Source organism: Bolinopsis microptera, chromosome 13 (assembly GCF_026151205.1).
Source record: "Bolinopsis microptera isolate Bmic1 chromosome 13, MBARI_Bmic_1.0, whole genome shotgun sequence".
NCBI classification, from domain to species: Eukaryota; Metazoa; Ctenophora; class Tentaculata; order Lobata; family Bolinopsidae; genus Bolinopsis; species Bolinopsis microptera.
Genome location: NC_087084.1, coordinates 11842421 through 11869729, shown reverse-complemented (window position 1 = coordinate 11869729; position 27309 = coordinate 11842421). Strand labels below are relative to the sequence as shown.

The following is a 27309-nucleotide window of genomic DNA, read 5'->3' as shown; positions in this document are numbered from 1 at the left end:
ATGTTTTAACACACTGAGTGGAGACTCTCATTTCGTCAACTACAATTAAAAATAAATGATTGACCCACTCATAAGAGCAAAACAAGATTACCAGATTGATATAATTAATTGAAACTTATTACAATTCGTAAGTCGTGAATGAATGGGAAAAGCGAGCGACCAATTTCATTCTCGGTATCATTTTGCATTTGCGGACGGTTTTTCAAATTAATATCATTTTATTTTGTTTGGGAAAGAGAGACACTGGCAGGGGTCCACCCTATCCATGATTATGAATTTTGTCAAATTGATAAAGTTAAACAGAAAGAATTTAAAGCATTACTTGAAGCATGCAATATGGCCCGTAAGACAGGAGCCATACTAAATTACTCTAAATCTATCGTACCCTGCAACGTGTCCAGTTTTATAAATGGCTACGTTCCTTGCAACGCGTGAATCTTTGACTCAAACTGAAAAACATGATTTATTTCTGGTGGTAATTGACTAATGACTGGCACCGCTTTGCAATTAGATTGTGCGTGGCACCGGAAAAGTTTCTGCAACGGAAAAGTTTCTGCAAGTTTCTGCCTAAACTCCTATGGAGAACCCGGCGAATGTCCTTGCTGTACGGCAGTGTTAAACAAGGAACTGAAACCGCGGAGGGGTTCCGTTCAGGCGATCACACTTTAATATACTGTCACAATACAATGCAATAGTGACTTTAATATTATACTCGGACTCCTAGTCCTACACTTACAGACTCGAATCTAATAGTCCAGGTAACACAAATTCCAACTGATCTCTACTTGTTCCGCGGAAGGAGTATTGAGAAGCCAGGAGTGTTCCGCAGAAGCAATATTAAGAGGTGCAAGGATCTCAAAGGAACTTTTAATCGAATTGCACAATCAAAAGGTCGTATGTGATAATATATAGTCCTAGTCCTAGTCCTACAGACTGGTAATCTATAAATTGTCCACTGTCCAGGTAACACAAATTCCAACTGCTCTGATCTATTTGATGAAAAAAATGTACTACAATTCCAACTGCTGATGATTCTTTCAAAGAAATTTCTAATAAAACAGTAAACTCAGTGCCAACAATTGAAAATGAAATTAAATAAATCGTGTTACTACATTTAATTTTGATTGTTTGTCCTGAGAAATTGATTGGGTATTTTAAGTCAAAATAAAATAAAATAAAGAAGCTGTTGATAATAAAACGGTTTTATATCAATACTCAACCCAATCCAAACCATACACACAAACCCGAAGTATCGGAGATAACCATAACCTTATAAACCATAACTAACTCTAACCATAACCCTAAACAGTTAAATTTAGTTTTACTTGAACACTCCAATTATTTCAGCCCTCAATAAAATTGATTTCGGATATAGACAATGAACATATTGATATATAAATACAGCGACTTCACGGCGCATTATAATGTACAAGGAGTAAATATGCTATCCATTTATTATCAAAGTAATTGATAAATGACGAAGGAACTGATATGAAGGAATGGGAAAGCGAGCTTGTCAAACAAGAACTACACGAAAATGATAACAATTCACAGTTTGATACATAGTTTGAAGCTCTCTGCTCTCTCTCTGTTCTGGTCAACGGTTTCTGGCCTCATACTTTATGAGGGAGGTCTTATCACCGTGCCCACAGAATGCAACTCCTGCTAGCTGCACGCCAGGACTCCCAAAGTATATACGAAATCATAAAATAATAAATATCAATGCAACAGACCCCTGGAGTCTTGAAGCTGTCACTACGTGTCTCAGAGCAAACCCACTTCCGTTGTAGTACTTCTGCGGGCAGACAAAGGACTTCCGAGCAAGGTCAAAGCCTGGGAGATATGTCTCTATGCGGAGATGGGCCTATAGTTGAGTTCCTAGTGTGGGATTTAGCGAAAGTTCCTGGTGAGGAATCCAAGGAGGTTACCCAAAAGGGTTTTCCCTATCCAGTCTAATAGACTGTTCCTCAAATTTGAAGATATGGTTCAGTTTACTGTTACTAAGTTATTAAGATCCTCCGTAGGGTTTATCAATTATCGTCATTCTGAGCGTCATAATCTGGATGCACTTGCAGAGAAGGTGCTGGGGTGTTTCTGCTTCTCCTGAAAAGTGTTCACAATCTTGCGTATCGAAGCTAACGTTGTTTGCCACGTTCTGAAAGTAAATTAGTGGGCTGTGACCTATCCTGACAGCGACTATCATGATAGCCATATGATGTGAGTTCAAGAAAAATTAAAGTTCCTGTATTTATGTTTGTGGAGGAACATCTCAAGTGAGATTTTCCTTTGTCACTGAGTGTGGCCTAATTGGGAGGAAGGGTTCATGTCATATGGGGATGTTGTTGGATTGATCGTCCCTTGCGAATTCGTCCGCAGGTTCTTTACCGTATACTCCTACATGTCCTGGAATATCTAAGTTCTACTCGATGTGAATACCTAGTGAGTTGAGTTGGTCTGAGTTGTTCAGAACGAACCTGGAGTTAAAACTAGTGCTGTTAAGCCCTTTAAATGCAGCCTGGGAATCTGAGAGGAATTAATAAGTAATGGGGATCCTAATTCCTAAGTTATCATTAGTCCAGATACTTGCCATGTGTAACGCAAATAGCGGGTACGATTTCCTCAATGAACCTGAAGGAGGATTGTCTGTCCTGTAATGTTACCATGTAACGTCAAGCTAACAAAATGAATCCAAAGTTTGAGTAATGCATTCGTTAAAAGTTGTATGTCCTATTTTCATCCCCGAAGCATTGCATTAATGTTTATTCCTGGTCCGGTTAGTTTTGCGTCTCAGAACTAGTTCCGCTATGCTTTAGTGAGCTATGCTGTCCACCAGGGTACTGCAGATCTAAGGGTTCCCCGTGTAATGGGACAGGCTGTGATAAAACATCTCAGCACTTCTGCAGAAGGGTGTCAGTCTAACCCCACTGCTACTAGATGAGCGTACAGTCACACTTCAATGTGGCAAAGCTAACCCGGTCCCCTAATCCTAAATGTGATGGCCTCAAGATGAGTCCTTAGCTGTCTTGCTGAGAAGACCTGAAAAGTGGTTACTGGAGGCCGGAGGGAAAAGTGCCAAGACTACTAATTATCAGTGTGTCCTTGTAGTCAAAATGAGCGAATTGGGATCCCTAACTCTAAGCTTTGTGGTGGGTGACTTCGATGGGACCTGAAAGCTGAAAGAGAATTTCCTGATGATTTAATAGCTCTTAGAGCTTTAGAGCAAGGTATCTGTGTCTAACGTGTCGTCATTTGTGCGTGTACTATCTTCTTATCTTGTAACCTGATTTCTGAAAGAGAAATTTCCTGGTGCTTGGTAGCTGTTAGTGTTGACTTCCTGGTTCCTATGGGAACTTTGAGTTGGCAAGGCCCAACCTTTGTATTTAACAAAAGAGCACACCACCCGTTAGTGCCGACCAGCCCACACCACGTGGAGGTTCGGAGAGGATTTCGTGACCCCACAGTTTGAAGCATGGATCGACAAATTTCATTTTCTGTGTTATGGGAATTGGGTCATTTTAGTTTATAGGTAACGATTCACTTTATCAAATTTTGCAGGGCGTCTAGAGTCATTCTAGACGTTGACCAAATCGACTGCAAAAAAAACTTTCAAGTATCGGGAAATTGATTTCTGAAACCCTGTTTTACGACAGATTGTCGTGATACATATATACGACATACGTACATATAATTATATATTCAGGGATAGACGCTTTTCCAGTCAATTTTAGCCTGTATCTAACAGTCCGTAGATTAAAAAGTATAAAAGATACAGCCGTTTCCGACGGCTGTAGGTCTTAAAGATAATTGTTTACAGAATAGTTTACAATATATGAAATAAACTAGGACGGAAGTTCGCTAAAACTGCATGAATGGACATTCAAATCTAGAACAGGTTGCAAAATTGAAGACCACGTCACCAATATTTGTTTACAAATTCAGTCGCTGACCGTATGTGATTTAATGCAGCCTCCGCCCCCCAATAATTATGAATCAACGGAAATGTGCCTTGTGTCACAGCGAAGGTATGTGTTTTTCGATCTAGGAAAAGATTGGAAACATCATTGTAGAAATCAGGAGACATGTACCTTGCTCGGAAATTAGATTATGAAAATATGTGGAATCTATTTATCAAAGAAATGGATTAATAAACAGGAAACTTATGCTTTATAGTACGTTGTTTTTCATAAAGTAGAGAGCAGTTGGAATTGTTGTTACAGCTTGACCTGGACAATAATAGGTTAGCAGTCTGCACTCTGCAGAACTATATCAATATGGATTATGGACACGTTCATTGAAGTTTGAGGATATTGGTAAATATTAAGATAATGGGTTCTTTTGCGATAGTCAAAACGCGACAACTAGCGCTGGATGGCGACAACTAGCGCTATCCAGCGCTGGCCAGCGCAATGTATCGAAATCATATACTTGCGATATTACTCGTCAGCCAGCGCTGGCCAGCGCAATATAGTTGCGATATTACTCGTCAGCTAGCGCAATGCCAATATAAATATAATACATCAAAATCAAATATTTACGATATTAACCGTCAGCGCAATATATACCAAAATCAAATATTTATATATTAAGTATGCTGAAAGGTACAAATCCAGTTGATAGCAATGGAAACAAAAACTAGACGGTACCGGTTAAACGACAGAGAAGGGTTAAAACCCTACACTGTTGCGGAATCAGAACCTATGAAGCTTATTAATCCGTCAATATACTGGAAATATTTTGGAGGAGAACTTTTTCTGCTTAAACAGTTGGCCCAAATAGTATTCAGTGTTTTAAGTTCTTCGTCAATTTGTGAGACCAATTTTAGAGCTTACGAGTATATTATGGACAAGCGTAGATTAAGATTGCGACCCGAGCTAGCTGAAAAGCTGGTGTTCGTATACTGCAACAAAAGGATGAAGCTTTGAGTTTAACGATAATTACAAGTAGTATAAGTAGTAGTAGTGTAGTACCGGAATTAAGAGCGATCCGGTACACAAATTTTCCTCTTAAATCTTTTATTGTTTTAACCACTGTGTTTATTTTCGACTTCTATCTCAAAAATTATGATGATAATACTAATCAAAAATTGCAAGTAATTCACTAAAGTTTATTCTAAAAATTTGAAAAAAAATTGTACCTTACAGTGCCTGTACGATACGTACCTTTAAAAGTAGATGTACCGTACGTACTTATAGCCCTGTACCGTACGTACTTGCCATCTAAATTCTAAGGGTCAAACGCCTTGGAAAAGTCAAGAAGCAGTAATGCTGACACTTGCTTCCTTTCTAGAGCTTTATGTAAGTTAAACTGAGCTTCAAGCAACGCATGTTCACAGCTGTGACCCGATCTAAAACCAAATTTCGACGCATATACTATATAGAATATTACGTGATTTTAGGTGCTTTACTAAACGTGCATGCATTACTTTTTCGAATATCTTTGAGAAGCAGGAAAAAAGCGAGATTGGTCTGTACACTGTAGTTTGTAATTTTGCTGCGCGATCCTCCTTTATGGAGTGGGATAACCTTATTATACTCTTAGCAAGTTTGAGCTTTTCGAGGAATACTCCTTCGTGAAGGGAGTGTGAGATCAGGTGATTAACTACTGGAGACAGCACATTACAAACCTATTTAAGAGGCTGTATATTCATATCTGAAGTCGATTTGTTCTTAAGATCGTGTATGATTTCAGCGATTTCGGAGGGCGAGGAGTCCTTCAGCTCCATATCAAAATCGCATCGACTAGATTGGGGAAAAGAATGTTCTACTGATCCTACACCGCGAACCAGATTGTTATCGCTTTTTAGGTTCTCAGCTATATTAGTAAAATAATCATTAAAACTGTAGGCTATATCTTGTGAGTCGGTAATAACTCTGTTTTTATAGTTAATCTTAATTATTTTTCTGTTTTCTTTTGATTTCTTGTTTAAGAAGAAAGTTGGGACAATCTCTAAAGAAGTTATAGACCTTGGAAGCGCACGAGCATATTATACGAGCCTCAGCCTGGACTGAGACTTCTATAATTATTAATAACCTGCACTGATCTGGAATTATCAGCTCAGACTCACGGCTGATCGTATAACTGACATGCTGACTTAAATTACAATTTGTAAGTCCCTGCTTGTTGGCTAGGGCCTGTCGTGATATCATGGATCGCTTAGGTTCCACCAGGATCTGGTAGTCCTCATAATTCTGCGGCCTCTAAGTCTATGTAACAACAAGTTGTTGCCTATGATTTTAGAATCATAGCACCTTATTATACTTGCTTACTTGGGTAATAACCGTCGGTAAACTGGGTGTTTCACCACAGCCCTCGAAATAACCGATTGTTATAGTTAAGATAAGTGAGCTCAGTTAGTGCCCAGGTCATTTAAAGATTGGCTGCTTGCTCATCTGCACGTTGTTCCATGATGGGACTACACTCTCTGGTTAACAATTATAGGATGCTGGTACAATTGTTGGTAATGCTGTATGAATTAAACTTGTACATTGCTACATTGATCTGTTTTCCTTAGTTCCTTACTGTTAGCCACCAAAAAGATATAAATAACTAATGATTAAAAGTCTTTGTGGGGCGAACAATTGACTACTCTGAACGAGTGTCAACACGTGATCTCCAACACGTGATCTCCAGCACGTGATCTACAACACGTGATCTCCAGCACGTGATCTACAACACGTGATCTCCAACACGTGATCTACAACACGTGATCTCCAACATGTGATCTCCAACACGTGATCTACAACACGTGATCTCCAACACGTGATCTACAACACGTGATCTCCAACACGTGATCTACAACACGTGATCTACAACACGTGATCTACAACACGTGATCTCCAACACGTGACCTACAACACGTGATCTCCAACACGTGATCTACAACACGTGATCTACAACACGTGATCTATTAGATGATTTCAAAAGTTGTTCATATACACTTCTCAACCCCTCCTCCTACTTTTAAGTCTCCCTCTCAACCAGTGGCGCAACGAAGGGCCCCGCTGTGCATTCAAATCGTCGTTTGAATGTGGGACAATTTTGAAAAACTCAACTGAGGTACTAGCAAAACTGCGTTACGTCTCCCTCTAATCCTCTAACTGAAACTCGACATCCCTCTCAATCTAATCCTCTCTTTTTCTTTAATCATCGCTCCTCTTCTCAACCCCTCATTCTCCCTGCATCTCAAGTTATCAACATCATAGAAAGTTATAGATGTGGGTTGTGGTTGGGAGTTGATGTTTGGCACGTTACACTGGTCCTTGAGTTTGATTGGTCGATAGTGGATACAGATTGGCGAATTGCTTTGGGTAGATCAAGCTCTATAGCATGGTCTGCCGGTCTTGAGGTTATTCTCGGTATTTCCTGGTAGTCGTTGGAAAACAATTGGAATGTATTACCCATCATGTTCATTGTTCAAGTGAAATCTAGCGACGGGGTAGTAACTATTATAGTGCCAATGAGCTCAATTTCTCCTTTAGCTCACCTCATGAAAAAGAGTTAACTCTCAATCAAACTTGTATCATACAGTTTATTATCTTATCAGGCAATTATAACTTAAACTCTCCGTACTGGAGACCTGATGGAGATAGTTTATTGTAGGGGAGTCTGTAAAGAAATTAAACTTGAATTTGTACTCAGATCTTTCATTTTCATAGTATCTATACAACATATTTATTCAACGATGGTCGTTCAATTTGTATTTTTCAAAAAATGAAACTACGGGAATTTATCAGAATTCTAATCTAAAAGTGTCAAATGCTTTACAGCAATATCAACAAACAAAAAAAATGAACACAATCTTGAAACTACCGTCTTCTAATTTAATTGTTCTTTATTTAACCAACTTCTGGCAATGTTTAAGTTTTAACAAGCGTAAACAAATGATGTCATACCTTTGCCTATCTTTTCTTTTCCGAATGACGTCAACAGCTCACATGAAACTGCTCCTTTTCTCTCAGAACAAGTCAGAGCTTCGCATGTGCCGCTGGCGTAACATGCTGCCTTGGCTGCGTTTATGTCTCCCTCAATGTGACCAATGCTCACATCGTCCTTGAACCTGGTGTCCTCTAGAGCCGTCCAGCAGGCTGGTTTGTGAGGTTCGATACCGGGGCAATCTCTAGCAGGCAGAGAGCATTCTTCTTTTGCAGGGCATTCTATTTCTTCGACAACAGGGCATTCCTCGACAGCAGGGCATTCTTTTTCAGGGCATTCTTTTTCAGGGCATTCTTTTTCAGGGCATTCTGTTTCAGGACAGAAAGGAGCTGGGCATTTTTGTTCAGGACAAGCTTGGCACTCTTTAACCGGGCATTTTTCAACCGGGGGGCATTCTTTAACCGGGGGGCATTCTTCAACCGGGAGGCATTCGACAACTTCGCACTCCCCATCAACGACGGATACGTCTCCATGCATTTCTTCGGCCAGAATATCAGCGTAAGATATGACGGGTTCCGAACCACTCAAACCAGCAAAGAAGATCCCACACATACCTTCATTGAAGATAGAAGTAATTTCAGCTTGAGTGAGAGCTCTGTCCCACATGTTGATGTTGTAGAGGTTTCCAATGTAGGCTTGGGCAGAGCTGAACCCTCCTCCTACACTGTCCTGCTCCTGTCCGATAACCAGATTACCTCCTGCTGTCAAAGCCTCTCCTTTCTTGACCACGACAGTGTTGACTGCTTTTCCGTTGATACTGATGACGGCATTTCCAGTCTCTGAGTTCCAGGAACCACACACGTGGACCCACTTGCCCTTATTAGCTGGTAGCACAGGAGATTTAGTCATGATTCTCCTCACATAAAATCTGTGAACACCCGATGCGTCTCCCAAGATGATCTCGTTATCGTTTCCAGGAACTGCGTAGCTGAACCAGAATCTAGCTTGTCCATTCTCCGTGTCCTGCTTCCAAGCACACACAGTTAATCCAGTCAGGGCAGGAAGTTTAGGGTTGAAGCTGATGTAGTTGGCGTTGCTAGCAGCGGGGAAGTTGATGATCTTGTTGTAGCTGGTGTCACAGGCGCTGCCACTGGCGGCTAGTCCCACCACTGAGAGAAGAATTGTCAGAGAGATCATCATTGGATTGTGAATAAGATAAGTGAGCTCAGCTGGTTCCCTGGGTTAGTTTAAGATTTGCTGCTTGTATATCAGCACGTCGTTCAATGATGGGACTACATTCTTTTGTTAACATCCGAGTATGTGATCGTCAAATTGCTCGATCAAACTTGTATCATCTGGTACATCATCCGGTTTATTATATTATCAGACAATTGTAACTTAAACTCTCCGTATAATATTGCTTGAAGTCAAAAATGGCGAGCTGGAGGTCAGTCTTACAGGTTCAAATCTAACGTATCCGGGTTTTTCAGCCCGTGAGCACAGTGTCGCAACTTTGCCTGTTGGCGCCTCTTGCTGAAAAATAGCCTTCCTGTTGGCGCCCCCTCCCCTTTGTCGCCCCTCCCTAAAATTGAACAAATTAGATGATTTCAGAAGAAACGCCGGTAAAATCTCTAAAAAAGTGTATTTCTAGATCAAAGCGCGCGCAGTTTTGCTAGTACTGTAGTTAAGTTTTTTCAAATCGTTCCACATTCAAACGACGATTTGGCGACCCCCTAAGATGGCGCCCCCTACACAGCGGGGTCGGCGGGGGCCCTTCGTTGCGCGCCACTGTGTGAATATTATTTCCAATTTAAGGTTAAGACTGGATCTGGCCTTGTATATCGACGTGCAGATATACAAGGCCGTATCCGTCGTTGATGGGGAATGCGATGTTGTCTAATCTTCTAATGCCCCCCGGTTGAAGAATGCCCGGTAAAAGAATGCCCGGTTAAAGAATGCCCTGGTCTTTTCTGCCCTGAAAAAGAATTCCCTGTAACAGAATGCCCTGCTGTCACATGCCCTGAAAAAGAATGCCCTGCTGTCGAGGAATGCCCTGTTGTCGAAGAAATAGAATGGCCTCCAAAAGAAGAATGTTCTCTGCCTGCTCGAGATTGCCCCGGTATGATCGAACCTCGCCAACCAGCCTGCTGGACGGCTCCACTGGAAACCAGGTTCAAGGACGATGTGAGCATTGGTCACATTGAGGGAGACATAAACGCAGCCAAGGCTATGTGTTATATTACGCCATTGGAACATGCTTAGCTATATTTTGTGCGGAGAGAAGAGTGTGAGCTGTTGACGTCATTCGGAAAAGAAAAGAAAGGCATATGGATTACGTCATTTGTTTACACATCTGAAGCAGTGCCAGAAGTAGGTGAAATAAAGAACAATTAAATTAGAAGACAGTAGTTTCAAAATTGTGTTCAGTTCTTTTTTGTTTTTGATATTATTGTAAAACGTTCAATACTTTAAAAAATAATGCCAATTTTGATAAAATTCCCGTAGTTTCATTTTTGAAAAATTTAACGACCATTGAATGAGTACATTTTTTTGAGTTACAAAAATGAAACATCAGGCCCCCAATACGGAGAATTTAGGTTACAACTATTTTAATACTTTCAACACTACTATATAACAAATAATTTGAGGTATCGAATTATTACAAAGCAGTTGTTTAGTTTTTTTAAGAACTGACAATTTGTCATTTTGTCTTTCGGTCCTTGATGCAGCATTTGATACCATTGATCACACAGTCTTATTGGAAAAGCTTATGAAGGACTATGGAATTACTGGAAGTGCACTGCAATGGATAAAGTCCTACCTTGAGAAAAGACACTTCTGTGTTAAGATTGATGATACTCTTTCATCTTTCTTGGAGCTGCTGTTTGGAGTTCCCCAGGGATCACTCTTGGGGCCTATTCTTTTCATCCTTTATATCAAAGCTCTCCAGAAAATTGCGGCCAAATATGGTCTTGATATACAGCTCTATGCAGATGATTCTCAACTGTACATCTCATTTAAACCAAACCGTGTGGTACAGTTCATTGATGTCCAAGACAGAACAAACAAATGTCTTGCAGAGATAAAAGCATGGATGGTGAACAACTACATGAAACTGAACGAAACAAAGACAGAACTACTGGTGTTAGGAAAGAGCCATGTTCTAAAAAAGTGTGAACTCAGTGTCAGACTGCAATTTGGAAGCACTGAAATTCTGCCTACGGAGTGTAAAGGAGACAGCTGGAAGAGTCTGGGTGTCAAATTTGATGAAACTCTAAATATGGAAAGACAGATCAATAATGTCAAAAGGAAATGCAGCTGGACAATGATGAATCTAAGAACCATTGGTCGTTACCTTGATGGAGGCATTAAATTGGTGCTGGTGAAACAACTGGTCATATCTAAATTAGACTACTGTAATTCTCTTTACATGAATCTACCCAAGACCAGATTGAACAAACTTAGATCAACCCTTAATGGGGCAGTTCGTTTCATCTATAACATAGAAGAGAGGACCACGGACTTGGTTCCCTTCTATAAGAAGGCCCACATACTCCCTATAGACCAACGAATCTTCTTTAAAGTTTGTCTTTTAACCCACAAATCAGTTCACGGTACTGCACCTGATTACCTCAAAGCACTACTGGATGTGGATGTAATGGATAAAGAACTCTCAAACACCATGACCATGACCAGGTCGAAGAGACCTGATGACCATCTCATGCTCAAGGTACCAAAGAATAAAAGATCCAAAGTTGATGACAGACGTTTCTCAAGCCATGCACCGATTGCATGGAACTCTCTTCCCCTGATGTTGAGATGTATCAATGATACCAACTGTTTCAAGCGAACGTTAAAGAATCATTTATATAATCAGTTCTGATGTTTTTCTTTCCATTGTCTTCACTTTGCAAAACACATTGGCTTTTATTTTTTACCGCACTCCATTTTATGCCTTGATCTCTTACTTACTTGGATCTGATTCTTTCTTGATTGATTATGTCACTGTACTAACCTTTATTATACCTACATGTACTGTATGGTTTATGCTTCTATTTAGTTTAGTGTGGTTTACAATAAAAGATGTTTTAATTTTGTCTTTGCCTTATGCTGAGTTATACTTTAGTTCACTTTTAACACTCTTGCTCAAATCACTCACAGTCAGCCGCTCTGACATGGTTAACCACATTCCTTGTGTTGTTGGTTAATCATATGAGCGGGATATAAATACCTCATTTCATTTCATTTCATTTCATTTCATTTCATTTCATTTCATTTCATTTCATTTCATTTCATTTCATTTCATTTCATTTCATTTCATTTCATTTCATTTCATTTCATTTCATTTCATTTCATTTCATTTCATTTCATTTCATTTCATTTCATTTCATTTCATTTCATTTCATTTCATTTCATTTCATTTCATTTCATTTCATTTCATTTCATTTCATTTCATTTCATTTCATTTCATTTCATTTCATTTCATTTCATTTCATTTCATTTCATTTCATTTCATTTCATTTCATTTCATTTCATTTCATTTCATTTCATTTCATTTCATTTCATTTCATTTCATTTCATTTCATTTCATTTCATTTCATTTCATTTCATTTCATTTCATTTCATTTCATTTCATTTCATTTCATTTCATTTCATTTCATTTCATTTCATTTCATTTCATTTCATTTCATTTCATTTCATTTCATTTCATTTCATTTCATTTCATTTCATTTCATTTCATTTCATTTCATTTCATTTCATTTCATTTCATTTCATTTCATTTCATTTCATTTCATTTCATTTCATTTCATTTCATTTCATTTCATTTCATTTCATTTCATTTCATTTCATTTCATTTCATTTCATTTCATTTCATTTCATTTCATTTCATTTCATTTCATTTCATTTCATTTCATTTCATTTCATTTCATTTCATTTCATTTCATTTCATTTCATTTCATTTCATTTCATTTCATTTCATTTCATTTCATTTCATTTCATTTCATTTCATTTCATTTCATTTCATTTCATTTCATTTCATTTCATTTCATTTCATTTCATTTCATTTCATTTCATTTCATTTCATTTCATTTCATTTCATTTCATTTCATTTCATTTCATTTCATTTCATTTCATTTCATTTCATTTCATTTCATTTCATTTCATTTCATTTCATTTCATTTCATATAAGATAATAAACTGGATGATGTGCCAGGAAATACAAAGATACAAGTTTGATGGAGAGTTGACTGTGACTCTTTTTCATAAGGTGCGCTAAAGGAGGAATTTAGCTTATTAGTTCTGGTAAGATCCCCGTCGCTAGATTTCACTTGAATAGTATGGGTAAAACATACCAATTGTTTTTCCAAGAAATGCTAAGAAATACAAAAAAACCTCCAGACATGGAAGAAGTAAGTTTTTTAGAAAGAATTTGAAAAATCATGGAATTTCAAAGGCATTGATATTTGATGAACACACTTTTAGCCATTTCAGTCATCAGTGGGTGAAATATCGGCTCGCATTAAAGTTAGAGCCAGAAACCTTCAGGTTGATCGAGCTCTTCAAAGTCTGGTGGTCTTTTGTATTTCTTGGCATTTCTTGGAAAACAATTGGTATTTAATATACATGATACATGATGTTCAAGTGAACTCTAGCGACGGGGTACTAGCTATAAGTGCCAATAAGTTCAATTCTTCCTTTGACTCACCTCATGAAAAAGAGTCACAGTTAACTCTCAATCAAACTTGTATCATCATCTGGTTTATTATCTTATCAAGTAATTGCAACTTAAACTCTCCGTATTGGAGACCTGATGGAGACATTAATTTATTGTATACATGGTGACCGGTGTGGGGAGTTACCACCGGCCACACACTCTGTCTCTAATGATGATGTATTGTAAAGAAGTTAAGCTTCTTTATAAACTTACAACTTCTTGAGACAGTCCTGCGATAGTCCTGTAACATTGTAAAAACTGGATCTGGAGGAGTTATTTTAGGGCCAACGAAATAATTTCTACCAGTATTTTGTCGAGCTGAACATCTTACACCCTTTGTACATCCTCGATTTGCTTGAATCTCAAAAATGACGAGCTGGAGGCCAGTCTTAAAGGTTCTAATCCGACGTATCAGAGAGTCAGAGCTACTAGTAGTAGTACTTCAGCTATATTGAGTTATGTCAAATTTAAGGTTAAGACTGGATCTGGTCTCTGGAAAAGTCATTAATTATAGTTAGAGATTTATCCGCCATGTTTAATATTGGAAAAAACGAATATAGAATATAAATAGTAAACGTGCAACATTTTTGGATTTGGATATTTTTATCGAAAATAACAAATTTAGTACAGGGTTATATGATAAAAGGAATGATTTTCATTTTAAACTTTTAAGCATGCCTAATTAGAAATCGCGATCGAACGTCCCTGATAGAAGATCATACGATGTAATTTATTCACAATTATTTAGACTATGTAATGTAAATTTACATTACATAGTCTGAATAATTGTGAATATTTATACGAATTTAGAAGGATTTGTTAAAAATGTGAAATCTCTTAAAATTAAATTATTGTATCAGAATTTTAATAATGATGTCTTAAATAAATACGTTAACAAGAAATGCTGCCGCTTTTTTTGTGTGGATGGCCGCTCAATTTCCCGATCCGTGATGGCGTATTTGATCATATTCCATAAAACCTGGGGACCCCAGTTTTTACTGTTTATAAACATGCGGCAGATATGGCGGAGTGATAGGCCGGGAAGTTGGTCGTTTAGCTCCGGACAGTCTATGCAACGTCTATGCAACGTCCGTGCAACAACAAAAGAACCGTCTATGCAACGTCTATGCAACGTCCCTGCACAATGAACACTCTATGCACACTCCCTGCACGGTCAGTCTATGCAACGTCTATGCAACGTCTATGCAACGTCCCTGCACAGTACCATATGAACACCGGCTACTAGCCGGCTACTAGCCGGCTAGTAGCCACTTTTGTAATAACAGCTCCTCAACTTCACATTAACAACCGGCTACTAACCGGCACTTGAAAAGTGGTCACTAGCCGGCTACTAACCGGCTACTAGCCGGCTAGTGACCACAAAGTGGCTACTAACCGGCTACTAAGCGGTCACTAGCCGGCTATTAGCCGAGCTCTAAAGCAGACCTATTAGTAGCCGGTTCTAAACCGGCTACTAGCCGGCACTTGAAAAGCGGTCACTAGCCGGCTACTAACCGGCTACTAACCGGCTAGTGACCACCAAGTGGCTACTAACCGGCTACTAACCGGTCACTAGCCGGCTCTAAAGCAGACCTATTAGTAGCCGGTTAGTAGCCACTTGGTGGTTACTAGCCGGTTAGTAACCGGTTAGTAGCCGGCTAGTGACCACTTTTCAAGTGCCGGTTAGTAGCCGGTTGGTAATGTGAAGTTGAGGAGCTGTTATTACAAAAGTGGCTACTAGCCGGCTAGTAGCCGGCTAGTAGCCGGCTAGTAGCCGGTGTTCATATGGTACTGTGCAGGGACGTTGCATAGACGTTGCATAGACTGACCGTGCAGGGAGTGTGCATAGAGTGTTCATTGTGCAGGGACGTTGCATAGACGTTGCATAGACGGTTCTTTTGTTGTTGCATGGACGTTGCATAGACGTTACATAGACTGTCCGGAGCTAAACGACCAAGTTGCCGATAGGCCGAGCGCCACCAAGTTAATAATAATATAATTCCATATTGAATTTGAAAATCGTGTATATTTCTATGTAACCATATGCTTATTGTTTGTGCAACCTGACACCCGACACGGATCTGTGCAAAATAGTAATAGTTGTTTAATTTGTTCCTATTCTAACTATTGACCGTGAAACAATGGTTTGATCAAATAATAAATATAAACATTAATTAGACAAATAGTTCTTGCAAACACACGAACTGAGACCAGGTCACTGATGTCTGATTGATGTTGAGTAGCTGACAATGTTGAGTAGCGGGTGTAATTCTCACATAGGTACTAAATAAACATGCCTATTAGGAATACAGGTTTTGGTTAGTTAACAGTAAACAACAATAGTAACTCAAAATAATAATAGTATGCTATCAATTAGTGCCTAGTGCAGGATATTTTCATGGTGAAATTAATAATGTACTTGGTCAGTTCAGCGCCGCCCGCAAACAATTATTATATTCAGATTATTGCGCAAAATAACTTTGCGCAGGTAGTCACGTGGTCGATAACAGTGCGCGAGGGCACGTATGTACGTACGATCGCTCGCACGGTCGCAAAGCTACCATATACAAAAAAAACCTCGTTCGCTAACCCTTGTCCTTGACTCTTTTGTGCCTTCGGCACCTTTGAGTCATGGATCGGGAAAAATTTTCATAGAGGCTTAACATACGTGTACATATAAATTTTGGGAGGTTCTAACAACTAACGTTTTTATTTAATTGTCCTTTTCTGTGTACAATTTTTCAGAAATCAGAAATGCTGGCCATAAGAGAAGCTTGCTCATTTCTTCGCTCCCTGAGCTGTCCTGTCATAACGCATCGATAGCAATTCTTACCGACTCGCTATCATCGGTTCATGCCCTCTCTGCAGTCTGCTGAAGCATCGTCAAGTCAGCTTTGCATCGACACTAGAAGAGAGTTAGATATTCTTACCTCCGAATGCTCCTCTGTTTCCCTTACATGGATCGAATACGAGGACATGCGGGAATACAAGGAAATAAACTGGCTGACACTCTAGCCAAGGAAGGGACCACTTGCAGCTTCTTGAAGGCAGTCCCTCTTCCTACAACCCTTGGATGACTCGGACCGAAAATTTTCTTAGTCTAAATATTTTCAAAGTTTTTCTGGAAACTACTTTTATTCACGATTCATGCTACCCTGATCATTATTAGCCGAAAATACTTCTTCGAATTTCGAAGTCCGGACCTACCCTTCGATATACGATTTCGGACTCGAGGGATCCCCCATGTAATGTGATCTCGGAAGGCAGGCCTCACTTTTGCAGTGCGAGCTCGGGAGCGGGAGCCCTGCCTTCAGAGGTACGTATCGAGGATGATTGACAAAATATCGATTATATAATATGTGAACGACCCCTTACGCGTACGTGCGATCAGTTTATTGGGTTGAGACTAGATCCGCCCTATGGGAATCGTGCAGAAAGCCCAATTACGGTATCTTAGCACGCTATCACATGACTATTCACCCAATTCGATACCAAGATAAACAGGTTGCTTGATAACTTCGTCATTTTTAATCCCTTTGCGGACTTCTGCAGTATGTAATACTAATTCGAATAAAATCATACCCTGAAGTGCTCCCTTTCGTGACTGATTTGGTTGACAAGTACTAACTATTTAAAGACGGGGATCTGATCAGATCAGATTGAGGGATACTGACGGGACGATCTTGAGTACTAACTCGGCAGTCGCTGAAAAGTTCAATGGCTACTTTTCCAGCATCGCCTTCAACATCAAGTCTCAGATCAGTTCCCGACAGACCTTCGATCCTGGGGGGTTCCAGGAGTATCTGACCGGGTCATGTCCAACGTCTATCTACCTCGAACCTGCTGGGCCCACCGAGATTCATAGAATTATTATTGGCCTAAAAAATAAGGCAACTCTCGATTCAAAGATTGAGCCTTTGAAAATAGCCAGCACATGCCAAAATTTTTTATGCGCCTTAGCAACAGTAGTTAACACATCTTTTGTAGAGGGAGCTTTCCCTAAAGCTTTGAAAACGGCAAAAGTAACACCTATACACAAAGGAGGTTGTAAACTCGACGTAGCGAATTATAGACCTATTTCGCTTCTGGGCTCGTTCTCAAAAATTTATGAAAAACTAATGCACAGACGCGTTTTAGAATTTCTCGACAAGAATAACTTTCTAAATCACCGCTTTGATAAATGACTACAAGAAGATGGGGAGTTAATATTGTTGATTTATATAATTATAATTTAGATTATTTATTCTTTAGTGTAGATTAACTATATTTTTATATATTTTACTAAGTGTGAAGGATCAACCATACGTTATTGATATTCTTGAAATATTTAATGATAAATTGATCACAGTGCTGGCAAGCACGACCGGTGCATTTATTGTGGGTATACTATGTACCCCCTTTACTATTATACCCCCTTTACTATTATACCCCCTTTGGTACACGTTACAAGCCTCTTTCGTGCACGCGAAGCGTGCACTCCGCCTCCGGCAGGAGTTTTTCAGGCATTAAGACTCATTGGAAGTCGTTCAGCAGATTTATTTTTAGTTCAAAACATTCTAATTTGATGTCAAAGATGACAGGAATAAAAAATAGTTATGTTGAGATTTTTAAGAAATTTGCATAAAATACTCGCCAGCACTGTTATACGAAATTCGGTAAAAAACCCAAAATCGCCATATTCAGGTGCCTTAAAAACCATGTTAAAATCGAGTTAGAGATCTGAAATTTTTCAGGGCGTCTAGACGTTGACCAAATCGACTGCAAAAAAAGTTTCAGGTTTCAGGAACATCGGGAAGTGGGTTTTCTAGAACCCCTGTTTTACGACAGATTGTCGTGATATCTATCTATATATATACATATTTATATGTATCACAGTGCTGGCAAGCACGAGCGGTGTCTTTATTGGGGGTATACTATGTACCCCCTTTACTATTCTATCCCCTTTACTATTATACCCCCTTTACACCCCCTTTGGTACACGTCGGAAGCCTCTTTCGTGCACGCGAAGCGTGCACTCCGGCCGGAGGCGGCGGCCGAAGGCCGACGCCTCCGGCAGGAGTTTTTCAGGCATTAAGACTCATCGGAAGTCGTTCAGCAGATTTATTTTTAGTTCAAAATATTCTAATTTGATGTCAAAGATGTCAGAAATAAGAAATAGTTATGTTGAGATTTTTAAAAAATTTGCATAAAATACTCGCCAGCACTGTTATACGAAATTCGGTAAAAAACCCGAAATCGCCATATTCAGGTGCCTTAAAAACCATGTTAAAATTGAGTTAGAGATCTGAAACTTTGCAGGGCGTCTAGACGTTGACCTAATCGACTGTAAAAAAAGTTTCAAGTTTCAGGAGCATCGGGAAATTGGTTTTCTAGAACCCCTGTTTTACGACAGATTGTCGTGATATATACATAGATATCACAGTGCTGGCAAGCACGACCGTTGCATTTATTGTGGGTATACTATGTACCCCATTTACTATTATACCCCCTTTACTATCATACCCCCTTTACTATTAAACCCCCTTTACTATTAATACCCCCTTTGGTACACGTTACAAGCCTCTTTCGTGCACGCGAAGCGTGCACTCCGGCCGGAGGCGGCGGCCGAAGGCCGCCGCCTCCAGCAGGAGTTTTTCAGGCAATAAGACTAATCGGAAGTCGTTCAGCAGATTTATTTTTAGTTCAAAACATTCTAATTTGATGTCAAAGATGACAGGAATAAAAAATAGTTATGTTGAGATTTTTAAGAAATTTGCATAAAATACTCGCCAGCACTGTTATACGAAATTCGGTAAAAAACCCAAAATCGCCATATTCATGTGCCTTAAAAACCATGTTAAAATTGAGTTAGAGATCTGAAATTTTTCAGGGCGTCTAGACGTTGACCAAATCGACTGCATAAAAAGTTTCAGGTTTCAGGAGCATCGGGAAGTGGGTTTTCTATAACCCCTGTTTTACGATAGATTGTCGTGATACATATATACATATATATATTCAGGGATAGACGCTTTGCCAGTCAATTGTAGCCTGTATTTAATTGTCCATAGATTCAAAAGTATAAAAGATACAGCCATTTCCGACCACAGGTCTTGCAAATAATTGTTTACACTTTAGTTTACATTGTATAAACAAATTATTTGACGTCATGAACACCCCTTGATGACGTCATCAAGTTAACCGTTTTTAAAACTTGATTTTTGACAAAGTAATAACTTTTAAAAATGATTTTACACCATTAAAAAGTAATTATATTCAAAATCTGAGGAAATTTTTACCTTAGATAATTGTTCAAGCATTCTGAAAATCTACCGGAAAGTTTTTCTAGCTTGCTCCTTCATAAAGATATTCGTCATTGAAGTTTGTGCTTTTTTGAAGAATTATTTTATAAAAACGTCAATTTTGCGATTTAGTATTCTCTGGTGTTGGGCCATGCCTTGGGTTGTGGAGCTCAGTTCTGCTTCCTATAGGTATAAATTGTGCATTAGGTTAGTTTTAAAGTAAAAAATCGAAAAGTTGCACACGTGGAGACACGCCCAAATTGATAAAAAATTGCTAAAATCACTAAAAATTGCTGTTTTCGTCATTTTCTGTCAACTTTAGAGTGCCGTTGTGATAACATTTCTTCTTGAAATACTTTGAAACTTTGCATGCTTATCAAACTATATATAAAAGAATTACATGCAAAAATTTACGGCGATTCAATATTGGATGCGCACGCAACGTCCGCTCAATGTTTGCACGTGCGAAAGGTGACAATTTTGCTCATTCGTGATTTCCAACAAATTCTGCTTTGCCACGACAGTTTAATGTCATTATAAATGAATTTAATGCCAACTTGAATGAGTATTAAGTGGCATATTCAGTCAGTGATCGACCGATATGCTTACCTAAACACAAGGAAATGTTTTTAAAGGAAAAATTTCGAAATTGTTGAAACTTCCTCCTTATTAATGAAGATATCAGTTTATATTTCGACTTTATAAAGTACCCTGACTTTATAATCAAAAAGAGATGATATTTGACCAAAACCCATAATCATGGGTAGAGTGGACCGCTGCCAGTGTCTCTCTTTCCCAAACAAAAGGAAATGATATTAATTTGATTGACCGTTCTCAAATGCAAAATGATACCGAGAATGAAATCGGTCGCTCGCTTTTCCCATTCATTTACAATTGTAATAGATTAAGAAGAACTACCCAAAGGCAGCTGTACTCGGCAAAAAAGATTCAATAAACTTCAGCTAATTCAATAAGTAATAACTACCACCCTTACCCCGAAATACTAGGTATCGACCCGAACGCAACCCAAAGAGATTTTTACAGCATCTGATTGATGTAATCATTCGAAACTTATTACAATTCGTAAGCCGTGAATGAATGGGAAAAGCGAGCGACCGATTTCATTCTCGGTATCATTTTGCATTTGAGAACGGTCAATCAAATTAATATCATTTCCTTTTGTTTGGGAAAGAGAGACACTGGCAGCGGTCCACTCTACCCATGATTATGGGTTTTGGTCAAATATATATGCGTAAAAGCTTTTATAGTTTCAAAAACTGCATCAAATCTGCACTTCCCCCATCAGATCATGAAAATTTAGAGAATCATTTATCTAATTTAATGCACAAGGAGAAACTTGAACTAACCAAGCGTCATGAATCTAAGTTGAAGAGAGATAAGGACTATGCTATTTATGTTGCACCTTCATATGTGGATAATGCTAAACCTGTGAAGAAGAGGAGAAGAAGGAAGAGAAAAAAGATTAATCGTACCACATCCCACAGACATCAGAGGACGTTAATCAAAGGTACTCTTCCCAAGGTTGAAGACTTGTCAATGGAAAACATGTCCAGAACAGTTGTAAATCTTACAGACAAAGAGCTTAGTAAAGAGCAACTCTATGTCTTTTTCTTGTCTCACAAGTTTGCACCTACACCTCCCCTACCAGATCTAAGCCGCTTCGAGAACGATCTGTGTAGATGGTTTTCTAAAATGAGAGCTAAAGTTGTATTTGATAGCTTTAAATGTGGACCCAACAAAGCAGATAAGAGAGTTACTGACATGGAACGTTGTCTTATAAAGACTGATGCATCACGTACTTTCGAATCTTGTAAAAACCCTGCACTTGAGGCATTTATAAAATGCTGCAGAGCAGAAGTAGACCTCCACAGGCCAACTCAGAAATTCGTCTCACCAGATAACATCGCTGCGCCCATCAGAGCAGCTCTCAAAGAAGTCAAAGGTTGGAAAGACATTGTAATCAGACCATTCGATAAAGGAGTAGGATTCTTCCTTCTTAGTGAAGAAGATTATATTCAACGAATAGGTGTACATTTAAATGATAGATCTGTATATAGTATTGTAAATAATGTAGATGATTTAGTTGTAGAATTGATTGATAAAATTTCGAATTGGACAATTGAGTTTAAAGATGAATTAGGTATGTCCAAGAAGGTCAAGGAGTGGGTTATTCCATGTACTGAGCTTAACCAGCCTGGAAACATGTACCTGAATCCCAAGGCACACAAACCACCTTTGTATCCTGGGAGGATGATTACCACCGGCTGTGGTTCATACATTGAAAACCTTTCTGCCTTGACTGCGTATGAATTGAAGAAGGCTACTTTGAATTATAGAATTATTGATACCCCTCACTTTCTGAGGAAGATTGATAGCCTGAACGAGTCTAGCATATTGTTGGGAAAGGAGGTTATACATGTTGCCATCGATATATCTAACATGTTTACCAACATTCCTAGGGATATGGGGATCCAACAATGCACTAAGCACCTGAATAAAAGGAGTAGTGGTGATCAATTGTTTAGTACAGAATGCATTATTAGTGCACTAGAAATTACTCTTGATTACAACATTGCTTCATTTAACGGTATAACATACCGCCAGGAGCGTGGAGCAGCGATGGGTCCTAAGAACTCATGTGAGTATGCTGATTGTGCTATGGATAAGATTGATATTTTAGTTAACGAAGGAGATCTAGAATATGACCCGCCTCATAGACCAGCATTCTGGGGTAGATTACGTGATGACATTTATATGGCTTGGCCCGGTACTGTTGAGGAATTATTACAATTCATGGAATGGCTCAATAGTATCCACCCAAACCTTTTGTTTACGTACGACTACTCTAGGGACGGCGTTGAGTTTCTAGACACCTATGTCTATGCTGTTGGTGATGTTGTCCACACCAAACTCTACTCTAAACCTAGTGACACCCACTGCTACCTTATCCCCACGTCATGCCATAGGAACCATGTTGTAAAAAACATACCTTTTGGAGTGGCGAGGCGGGTGAGACAGAACAACAGTGAAGACACTAACTTCTTGGAGCAGAGAGAGGTCTATACACGTTACCTTCTAGCCCGAGGTTATCATTCCAGTATTATAGAAGATGCCTTTAACAAATTTAGTGATATAGCTAATAGGAAAAACTTGTATACCCTTAAAGACAAGGATGAGTCGACTGCCTGTTTAATACCCATGGTGATGGATCAAAATCCAGCACTTCCCAACATGGGGGGCATTATCCATAAGTATAAGCACCTTCTCAACCTTGATCCGGCCCTGAAGAAGCTGGTACGTGCGGACAGTGTATTCGTGAGTCATCGAAAGAATCAAACTATCGGTGGCATGCTTGTACACAATAAGTACCGTGCCAGTGGAACTTTAAACTGTGATAATGAGAGAGAAACAACTGCAAGCCAGATCCAGGAACCAGACTCCGAAAGTCTAAGGGCGGTTCCCGGGGCTGTCGACCCAGGGTGCCATGCTTGTGGTAAATGTTATGTTTGTAAGCAAAATTTCCTGTCCCCCTGTTCCAATTTTAGTAGTCACCATTCTAAACAAGTTTTCCCTATAACTAAGTATATATCTTGTCAGAGTTATAACCTCATTTATTTAATGGAGTGTAAGACTTGTAAACAGTCGTATGTCGGTTATACTACCTCAAATCTCCCTAAGAGATTCTCTAACCATAAGAGTCACATAAAGAAAGGTATAAGAAGTTGTAAATTAGTTAACCATTTTTTAGATATTGATCATGATTTAGATTTTAGTACCATAGCCTGCTATAATTCCTCACTTAGTAAGCACCTCTCTGTCATTATAGTAGACGCTTTAGTATTTGAGCCTAATATTAGTAAAGCAGACAAAGAAAAGGCTATGGAAGCTAGAGAGGGGTTCTACCAGACCCAATTGAAAACCCTTGAACGGTTTGGGGGTATGAACACCCTTGATAGTAACCATCTACTTTTTAAATCTGCCGGAGCTTAGTTTTAGTTTTAGTATATTTTGTAGATTTTATTTAGTTATACCATTATTCCAGAGACGTGCATATTACATTTTTTACTTAAGTATAAATTTTACAGGTTTTCGTTGTGATTTTAAGTGATTTTCCGAGAATCAGTTATCAGTATTTAGATAAGAGATAAGATAAGAGTACATTTTTAACGGCTTTCAGTTTCTTTTTTAAATTTCAGTTCATCAGATTTTCCCACTGCTTTTAGTTTGTATTTATTCTCAATTGTATATGATTCGTATTTGTTGTAGTTACTTTAATGATATAATTTCTCAGAATTGATGTAAATAAACGATGCAAAGACTTTCGAAGATCTAATCACAACCGCTTTCTTTTATTGTGTAGAAGTCCAGCCATGAAATACATATATATATTCAGGGATAGACGCTTTGCCAGTGAATTATAGCCTGTATTTAAGTGTCCGTAGATTCTAAAGTATAAAAGATACAGCCATTTCGGACCACAGGTCTTGAAGATAATTGTTTAGACTTTAGTTTACATTATGTTAAAAAGTAATTCAACGTCATCATCACCACTTGATGACGTCATCAAGTTAACCATTTTTAAAACTTGATTTTTCACAAAGTAATCATTTTTCAAATCGATTTTACGCCATTAAGGAGTAATTTTATTCAAAATTTGAGGGTGTATTGAAGTTAGATAATTGTTTAAGCATTCTGAAAATCTACCGGAAAGTTTTTCTAGCTTACTCCTTCATAAAGATATTCGCTATTGAAGTTAGTGCTTTTTTAAAGAATAATTTTATAAAAACGCTAATTTTACGTTCTAGTATTCTCTGGTGTTGCACCATCCCTTGGGTTGTGGAGCTCAATTTTGCTTCCTAAAGCTCTAAATTGTGTCATAGGCTAGTTTTAAAGTTGAAAATCGAAAAGTTGCACACGTGGGGACACGCCCAAATTGATAGAAAATTGCTAAAATCACTGAAAATTGCTGTTTTCACCAATTTCCGTCAACTTTGGAGTGCCGTTGTGATTACAGTTCTTCTTAAAATACTTTGAAACTTTGCATGCTTATCAAACTATATATAAAACACCATCATGCAAAAATTTACGGTGATTCAATATTGGATGCGCACGCAACTTCCGCTCAAGGTTTGCACGTGCGAAAGGTTAAAATTTTGCTCATTCGTGATTTTGAACAAATTCTGCTTTGCCACGACAGTTCAATGTCATTATATATGAATTTAATGCCAACTTCAATGAGTATAAAGTGGCATATTCAGTCAGTGATCGACCGATATGCTTATCTAAACACAAGGAAATGTTTTCAAAGGAAAAATTTCGAAATCGTTGAAATAACCTCCTTATTAATATTAATGAAGTTATGAGTTTACATTTCGGCTTTGTAACGTACCCTGACATTATAATAAAAAAGAGATGATATTTTACCAAAACCCATAATCATGGGTAGAGTGGAGCGCTGCCAGTGTCTCTCTTTCCCAAACAAAAGGCAATGATATCAATTTGAATGACCGTTATCAAATGCAAAATGATACCGAGAATGAAATCGGTCGCTCGCTTTTCCCATTCATTTACAATTGAAATAGATTACATGTTATAAATCGAAACTTATTACAATTCGTAAGCCATGAATGAGTGGGAAAAGCGAGCGACCGATTTCATTCTCGGTATCATTTTGCATTTGATAACGGTCATTCAAATTGATATCATTGCCTTTTGTTTGGGAAAGAGAGACACTGGCAGCGCTCCACTCTACCCATGATTATGGGTTTTGGTAAAATGTATATATACATATATGTATACTTGTATAGACATATATATTCAGGGATAGACGCTTTGCCAGTCAATTGTAGCCTGTATTTAATTGTCCATAGATTCAAAAGTATAAAAGATACAGCCATTTCCGACCACAGGTCTTGAAAATAATTGTTTACACTTTAGTTTACATTGTATAAACAAATTATTTGACGTCATGAACACCCCTTGATGACGTCATCAAGTAAACCGTTTTTAAAACTTGATTTTTGACAAAGTAATAACTTTTAAAAATGATTTTACACCATTAAAAAGTAATTTTATTCAAAATCAGAGGATATTTTCACCTTAGATAATTGTTCAAGCATTCTGAAAATCTACCGGAAATTTTTTCTAGCTTGCTCCTTCATAAAGATATTCGTCATTGAAGTTTGTGCTTTTTTGAAGAATTATTTTATAAAAACGTCAATTTTGCGATTTAGTATTCTCTGGTGTTGGGCCATGCCTTGGGTTGTGGAGCTCAGTTCTGCTTCCTATAGATATAAATTGTGCATTAGGCTAGTTTTAAAGTTAAAAATCGAAAAGTTGCACACTTGGGGACACGCCCAAATTGATAGAAAATTGCTAAAATCACTGAAAATTGCTGTTTTCGTCATTTTCTGTCAACTTTAGAGTGCCGTTGTGATAACAGTTCTTCTTGAAATACTTTGAAACTTTGCATGCTTATCAAGCTATATATACAACAAATACATGCAAAATTTTACGGCGATTCAATATTGGATGCGCACGCAACGTCCGCACGTGCGAAAGGTGAGAATTTTGCTCATTTGTGATTTCCAACAAATTCTGCTTTGCCACGACAGTTTAATGTCATTATAAATGAATTTAATGCCAACTTGAATGAGTATTAAGTGGCATATTCAGTCAGTGATCGACCGATATGCTTACCTAAACACAAGGAAATGTTTTTAAAGGAAAAATTTCGAAATTGTTGAAACTTCCTCCTTATTAATGAAGATATCAGTTTATATTTCGACTTTATAAAGTACCCTGACAGTGACATTATAATCAAAAAGAGATGATATTTGACCAAAACCCATAATCATGGGTAGAGTGGACCGCTGCCAGTGTCTCTCTTTCCCAAACAAAAGGAAATGATATTAATTTGATTGACCGTTCTCAAATGCAAAATGATACCGAGAATGAAATCGGTCGCTCGCTTTTCCCATTCATTTACAATTGTAATAGATTAAGAAGAACTACCCAAAGGCAGCTGTACTCAGCAATAAAGATTCAATAAACTTCAGCTAATTCAATAAGTAATAACTACCACCCTTACCCCGAAATACTAGGTATCGACCCGAACGCAACCCAAAGAGATTTTTACAGCATCTGATTGATGTACCTAATCAATCGAAACTTATTACAATTCGTAAGCCGTGAATGAATGGGAAAAGCGAGCGACCGATTTCATTCTCGGTATCATTTTGCATTTGAGAACGGTCAATCAAATTAATATCATTTCCTTTTGTTTGGGAAAGAGAGACACTGGCAGCGGTCCACTCTACCCATGATTATGGGTTTTGGTCAAATTATAATAATAAATGATTGTAATATTTTTATTGAGGCACATGCCACCCCATCGCGGGTTTACTACTACTAAACCAGATT

General features: G+C 38.3%; 3 protein-coding genes across 6 annotated transcripts in view; 1 reads left to right on the top strand and 2 right to left on the bottom strand.

Annotated features, from left to right (window-relative positions):
• LOC134824900 (low-density lipoprotein receptor-related protein-like) overlaps window positions 1–19728 on the bottom strand; it is a 29220-nt gene extending 9492 nt beyond the window's left edge. Inside the window, exon 1 of the mRNA XM_063836906.1 lies at window positions 19718–19728. The gene's annotated coding sequence lies outside the window, so the exon portion shown is untranslated. The remainder of the gene's footprint in view (window positions 1–19717) is intronic.
• On the bottom strand, window positions 2420–10064 carry LOC134824787 (uncharacterized). The gene is made up of 3 exons (XM_063836762.1): window positions 10004–10064; window positions 7893–9041; window positions 2420–2523 (listed from the first exon to the last, which is right to left on the bottom strand). Exons 1-3 carry the CDS (start codon window positions 10062–10064, stop codon window positions 2420–2422), a joined length of 1314 nt encoding a protein of 437 aa, XP_063692832.1.
• Window positions 10489–27309, top strand: part of LOC134824899 (multiple epidermal growth factor-like domains protein 6) — a 97224-nt gene continuing 80403 nt past the window's right edge. For all 4 annotated transcript variants that reach the window (XM_063836905.1, XM_063836903.1, XM_063836904.1 and 1 more), the window contains exon 1: window positions 10489–10520. The gene's annotated coding sequence lies outside the window, so the exon portion shown is untranslated. The remainder of the gene's footprint in view (window positions 10521–27309) is intronic.